Consider the following 7,439-nt stretch of genomic DNA (forward strand, 5'->3'; position numbering starts at 1 on the left):
CAGTGGCATGATCTTGGCTCACTGTAACCTCCGCCTCCCGGGTTCAAGCGATTCTCCTGCCTCAGCCTCCTGAGTAGCTGGGATTACAGGTATGTGTCACCATGGCTGGCTAATTTTTATATTTTTAGTAGAGATGGGGTTTCACCATGTTGTTTAGGCTGGTCTCGAACTCCTGACCTCGTGATCTGTCTGCCTCGGTCTCCCAAAGTACTTCTCATTTTTTAAGCTCTCCAACTTTTGCCAGTTGTTGGCTCCTTAGGTGACCCTTAAAAAAAGGCACTGTCCAAATTGCAGAGGTTGGGGAATACCAAAACATTGTTTTGGCTTGCAACTGAAGGACAAGAGAAGAGCTACAACAGTTCTTTCTTAAAGGAATGCTCAGTTGTTTAATGTTTAGACAGGATTTAGCAGGAGGAGGAGCTTAAGGGTATCTTCCAATGATGAAAGAACAAAAAAAGGTCTTCCAAAAGAGGCCCAAATCACATTACTGCAGATAGTCATAATAGCTTTTGGTACCTCTGATTTAGACAAACAACTGTGTTTGGCTTCTTTCTTTTCCTTTTTAAGCCATCACATATTGATTTTACTGCTGTGTCTATTTCTCTTTTATGGGTTATTTTAGTTACTCTAATATTTTATCTATCTCTTTATTCTTTGAAATGGAGAACAGAAAGTGAGTTAAGGAAATCATTCTAAGGAGATATCTTGCCCTGCAAAAGCAGACTTTGGCCTGCACTTGGCTCCTTGTTTGGTATCAGGGATGGGATTTCCCCATTCTTACACAATTATTCCCCTTGCCTCTAAAATCAGCCTACCATAATAGGCTTAAAGTGCCCATCCACTCTCAATCATTGTTCCTGGAAATTCAGCTAAGCAGCAAGATGAATCTGCTGCCTGCTCCAAGGGTCATGATAGTCAGCTCAAGATGACAGGAGGAGCATACTGCTCTTGCACAAAATAGTAAAATAAATAAACATAGTAAACCAAAACGTATAGTATCCAATATATACACTTATTCACATTGTTCAAGTTTCTCAAGCAGTCTGTATTATGCAGAAAGAAGGAAATATATTAGCATCCAGAGAATAATCCTTTGGATTTCACTTTAGAGAAAAAAAAATCCAGAGAACCTGAACACCCCCATAAAATTCCTTTGCAGAGGCATAACACAGGGACCATAATGAAGTTATCATACCAAACTTATTATCCTAGAAAGTCTCTAAATTTCATGGTATATTCCTAGCCACCAATTTCTAGCAAATGTTACTTTATTGTTTGTTTATGGTTTTTTTTTTTTAATAAAAAAATCAACCTTTGAAGAGATGAAGGAAGGGTCAAAAATTCCACTCCTACTGCCAATCACCTTGACGATCTTTATCCAAAGTAAGGTAGTGTGTACAGTCGAATTCTTCTTGCAAAATCTAAACCATATTCTGGTAACTCAACTACTACTTCCCCATTAACTTCAATAAAAACATCAAAGATGCTTAACCTTCAACAGGCACCTTCTCTTTATCAGAGAATTTAAGGAGGTACTTATTCTCAGGGTAGTGACAACACTGACCTTGCACCGCACAAACCTTAGCGTGGGTGCTTCCCTTAACTTTGTGCTCTAAGTGCCTCACTCACCTCACTCTAGTCCTGACTGTGCTCTATATCTGTATACCCACTCTGTCCCCATAGGTGGGGAGCTATATATATATATATAAATATATATATTCTTAAAAAAAAAAACCGGGAAGCATCATGCTGGTAGTCCATTGGCATTTTGTATAAGATGCTACGAAGAAATCTGTTTACCAATTGGCTTGAAGACAGATCAAGGCTTTATGACCCAACGGTAGATGATCATTAAAGAGCAATGGCAGATGACTCAATGGAAGCTAACACTTCCAGGAACTGTTCTGATTTACAGTTAATAGCCACCCCCACTGCACACACACCAAGCTTGCTACTTTATTTTTCTTTCGAACTGTGGATTTGTTTGATGAGGGAATGTACAGATACTATGCAGGAAGAAAATCTATGGAAAAATAAAATAATGCACATTTTATTTTTGAGATGGATTTTCACTCTTGTTGCTGAGACTGGAGTGCAGTGGCGTGTTCTTGGCTCACTACAACCTCTGCCTCCCAGGTTCAAGCAATTATCCTGCCTAAGCCTCCCAAGTAGCTGGGATTACAGGTGTGCGCCACCATGCTCGGCTAATTTTTTAAATAGAGATGGGGTTTCGCCATGTTGGCCAGGCTGGTCTCGAACTCCTGACCTCAAGTGATCCACCCGCCTCGGCCTCCCAGGTTCAAGCAATTCTCCTGCCTAAGTCTCCCAAGTAGCTGGGATTACAGGCATGTGCCACTATGCCCGGCTAATTTTGTATTTTTTAAAATAGAGATGGGGTTTCGCCATGTTGGTTAGGCTGGTCTCGAACTGCTGACCTCAAGTGATCCACCCGCCTCAGCCTCCCACAGTGCTGGGATTACAGGCATGAGCCACCACGCCTGGCTGATAACATGTATTTTAAAAACATATTATGGCAACTCTAGTTCTAGGTTTTTCCCAAGTTACCATATTTTCAACATAAAGAACCCAAACATAATCCCTATATTTCTGAAGTATATTAATAAATATGTCTATACACAAATACTCATGCATACTTAGCAACCAGCAAATAAAAGTTTACGTTTGCCTACCTCCTCCAGAAAAGAGAGCAGCAATAAATGGGCAGATATCCCAGGATGATCAGGCTGATTGCACCAAGCCCAAACATTCGCATCATCTGTTTAGGCTCTGTTGGTTTAATTATATCCTGTTACTTTCACGACTTAAGCAAGAGAAGTAAATCCAAGTTCTTTCATAAAGTCTTTATAAAGAAACTATCAGTTAATAAAGTGAAATGAGGAGGTATTCTTATGTGACAGGTAAATATCCTTCCTACTTTATAAAGAACAGGAGTTCATGAAATGTTCTTGAAACACACTAAAGGCTACACTTTCAATATGTATCCCTTAATGAAGCCTTAATAAAATGATCCTACTCTTTTTTGTACAATCATTGATTATTATGATGCATATAATATATTTCTTCCTCTGGCCCTAAATAGGTTTTTTCTCTTGACCATATGTTGTACATCCTAGAGCACTTGGGGAGCACATTAATCTATGAACCATTAACTTGGTAAATAAGTAGCTTCTTAATCTATGGTCACACCACCCTGAATATGTCCCATCTCATCTGATCTTGTGAGCTAAGCAGGGTGTAGCCTGGTTAGTACTTGGATGGGAGACTGTCTGGGAATAACCAGGTGCTGCAGGTTTACTTCCAAATTACAAAATATTAAATTAAACAAGGAATCAAGAATGCGCAGGTGAAATAAGCATATTTTAGTCTTATATTCATTGGAAAATGCATTCTAATGTGATTGGGGAATTGTAAGTCATGGTTAAATTTTTTCCTCTGCAAGAACCAAATGTTGCTTCATACATAATATAAAGACCGAACTGATAAATGAATTACAAATAACATGTGACAGTGTTAAAATTGTAATATTATATTCATGATCAGCTTTTAGTTTCCAGTATTAACACTACATGTTCAACAAGAAGCCATAAATTGAATAGGGACTATATTAACTTAAGATATTATTTTGCATGCATCCTTTTTGTAGTATTTGTTAGTATTTCATCATATCAAATCCATGCCTCATGAGAGCAACTGGAAATACATCCCCACTATCCAAATGAAGGTAACAAAAACAGATGGTGTAGTTCTCAAAACTTTGTAAAGAAAAAAGTATTCAGAAGAACCTAATTCACAAACTATAGAACGAGACTAGGTGTGGTGGCTCACACCTATAAATTCCAGCACTTTGGGAGGTCGAGGCGGGAGAACTGCTGGAGCCCAAGAGTTTGAGACCAGCCTAGGAAGCCTAGGGAGATCCTGTCTCTACAAAAAAATTAAAAATTAGTCGGGTATGCTGGCGCATGCCTGTAGTCCCAACGACTCAGGAAGCTGAGGCAGGTGGATCACTTGAGCCCTGGATGTTGAGGCTGCAGTCAGCTGTGACCACGTCACCACTGCACTCCAGCCTGGGTGACAGAGTGAGACGCTATCTCAAAAAATACCCAATAAAGAAAAACTAATAACTAGACCTTAAAAGAAACATCTAAGTCCACTGCTACATACTGAGATGTCGAAGACAAGACAAATGGGAAGAATTCTACCTAGAAGGAAAAGCTGGGCAAGGAAAAGCAAGCTAAGGCATGCCCAACCGGTATCTTCTCTCAGCCACTGAGGGTTCCATACAGCCTGGAAACTTTAGGACAACACACAGACAGTGACAAAAGCAAAAAAAAATGTGAGACTAATTTTTGAATTACCAAAGTCACCATCTAAAGGCTAAGCAGAAACTGCTCCTGACTAGAGTCGTGACCACCTCAGGACTTTCTAAGGAGCATTGCCCTAGAATTGGGAGTCCCATTTAAGTATTAAGCTGGGAAATCCAAATGTGAACTTATGCCATTGTGATCTGCTTATTTAATATTAAAAAATAGAAATAAATGAAAGAGGAAGAACTTACCATCTCTTAATGGAGCAAAACATTTGAAGCTCATGGTCCCCAATGATGAAAAACAACATTTGTAGCTCAAACATTCACTCTCATTAAGATCTTCCAGCTCATTACAAGGCTTTACCACCTGATTTTCGCTCATAATGCAAGCTTTTAGAAACAGAAATTTAAGAAACAGAATTCAGCATGGTTAATTAGCACTTTCCCTAATTTAATAATTATTGCAAGACAAAGAAGAAAAGCAAGCATTGAATGGCATATACAGCTAGTGATGGGTGCTAAAAGAAAATAAGACCAGCTAAAAGTTACCACTAAGTTATTTAATATCACATTTTCAAATCTAGGTGAACTGCAGAAAATTACAAGTTGTTAAAAAATCATTGGTAAGATAGTTTAAAAGGACAATAAATGATGAGTGCTGGTGATGCAAATGTAACACAGAAGAACTAAATAACAACAGGTCAAATGCTTTTAAAACTAACCCCTTGTTAAAATGATCCCACATATATCCTCTGACTTAACGTTACTAAGCTACAGAAACTCACTGAATGCATCAATGAGAATGAATGTAAGTAAAAATTACATAGTTCGCTGCTAGTGACTAAAGTGATACACTGGTATTGACCTACTTTGTGTGAACACTTACCATATTGGCACTAAAATACATTTTAAGATTCTTTGTTTCACCCTTAAATTATGACTCTATAATTTTAAACAGGCAATGATTCATGGCATTAACACCAAGATTCACATGCAACTGCAATAAATTCGTACATACCTGAATCTAAAAGACTTGCAAGCTCAAATAGTTTATTTTCTATAATATCCTGCTTTATAAGAGAAACAAATACAAACTAAAAAGCACGATATCAGATTTTCATTCAAAAAGAAAACCCTCCACAGTATGTCTATGTGTTAAGGCCAGAATAGATTCGGTTCAATCTCTTATACTATCAACGATTACAAACTTAAAAGTAGTAACTGATATTTTATAATCACTAAAGCACTTCAACATCAGCAAAGAACAATATAATTGTTTTATGCAAATTTTAATCTCAGTATACTTTACTACATTCCTCTTTTTTAAAGATTGGCAATTGCTGAAGCCAAGGTAAAAATAATAATATCTACCATTCTTTAGGCACCTGTTTGGGCCAGGAACCTTGCTTTACACACTTTATTACTAATCTTTGCAACAAACTCCCAAACTGAGTTTTACAACCTCTGTTTTAAAAATAATAAAGGATCAAAGTAACTTATGCAAGATAAAAAATGTAACGCACTACCAAGTGGCCTAGATACTCATTTTCCAAACATTTTAGACAGGAGAGTTTATCCTACTTGTTGTTCTATATTCTAAGTAATCTGCTCTTCAATTCTGCTAGGCCCAGAGTGGCTCCTCTCCCCTAGGTTGGATTGCATCAAGTGTTCAGTTCTGGGTGTCAAATACCCAGAAAACGGTGAAAATAGTCAGGACTACTCAACGATGGGATGGACTTCCTTGCATGCTGAGTTTCTCACCATGGGTACTGTTCAAACACCACTTTCCAGAAATGCTAAAGAGAAGGTTACTGTTAGGGTTAAATCATAGACGAGACTAGACTATATGATCTCTAAGATCAGCTGATAATTTATACTTTAAGTGCATCTGATGGATTTTATGCTAGATATTAAAATTAACAAGGGCCAGGCCTGATGGCTCACGCCTATAATCCCAGTACTTTGGGAGCCCGAGGCGGGTGGATCACAAGGTCAAGAGATCAAGACCATCCTGGCCAACATGGCGAAAACCTGTCTCTAATAAAAATACAAAAATTAGCTAGGTGTGGTGGCGCTTGCCTGTAGTCCCAGCTACTCGGGAGGCTGAGGTAGGAGAATTGCTTGAACCTGGGAAGAAGAGGTTGCAGTGAGCTGAGATCATGCCGCTGCACTCCAGCCTGGCAACAGAGCCAGACTGCCTCAAAAAAAGAAAAACAAATTAACCTTTAGGCTCAAATTACTAAGAGGCATTGCTAATTTTAAAGAATCAAAAAGGTAGAACAATTTTTTGTCAGGTTTAAGTATATAATTTTGTCCAAAAGGAGAAAGATCAGGTGATCTCTCAAGCTTTCCTGCCAGCATGTGTCAAGGTTATCATTTTAATCTGCAAGAGATAAATATTTTATGAATAATAGCCTAATGACAAAACAATGAACATTTTTTTCATGCTTAAGTGGTAAGAACGTTTATTTTCAATTAAGTGGAGGAGGAAATAAATTGGTTAAAAATATTTCACGCTTTATGAAACTGTAGTTATTGTCTTCAAAGAAGACAGTATGTACATTTTATAAATATTTAATCATTGTTTGAATCAACCTAGGTCAGACGTTTCTATTAAAATGGAACAACTTTATTTTGTTGGATAAAATTGTTACTTCATATAATTGATTTTGACTCACTTTCTTGCACCAGGTTGGAGAAATATTTGGGAAATGCACATATCTTTTTCGGACCATTTTTACAGGTGGTTTCAGTGTCTGTACAATGTAGTTATTAAAAGTAAGTATATGACCGTTTGCATCTGTTGTTTTCATAAGCTTTAAAGCTTAAATCATCATTAGTTGTTGTTTGCGACTAATTTTGGCACTCAAATCATTCTTTCAGCCTATACAACATAACACCTCAGATTTCTTTTTTATTTACTCAGTTTGACCATGGCAGTATTTTGAGTTTATTTAAGGAACTTCTTTATTTTGCTATTCTCATTGGTAGATGCCTATTTTATTTTTTATTTTATTTTATTATTATTATACTTTAAGTTCTAGGGTACATGTGCATAACGTGCAGGTTTGTTACATATGTATACTTGTGCCATGTTGCTGTGCTGCACCCA

At 37.5% G+C, this 7,439-nt stretch overlaps 1 protein-coding gene across 1 annotated transcript in view; it reads right to left on the bottom strand.

Annotated features, from left to right (window-relative positions):
• FMR1NB (fragile X mental retardation 1 neighbor) overlaps positions 1-7,439 on the bottom strand; it is a 46,923-nt gene that overhangs the window by 14,168 nt on the left and 25,316 nt on the right. Inside the window, exons 3-4 of the mRNA XM_011993017.1 lie at positions 4,577-4,717; positions 2,691-2,787 (exon numbers count right to left, since the gene is read on the bottom strand). Coding sequence (XP_011848407.1) covers positions 2,691-2,787; positions 4,577-4,717 — 238 coding nt within the window. The remainder of the gene's footprint in view (positions 1-2,690; positions 2,788-4,576; positions 4,718-7,439) is intronic.

Source organism: Mandrillus leucophaeus, unplaced genomic scaffold (assembly GCF_000951045.1).
Source record: "Mandrillus leucophaeus isolate KB7577 unplaced genomic scaffold, Mleu.le_1.0 Scaffold422, whole genome shotgun sequence".
Lineage (NCBI taxonomy): Eukaryota > Metazoa > Chordata > Mammalia > Primates > Cercopithecidae > Mandrillus > Mandrillus leucophaeus.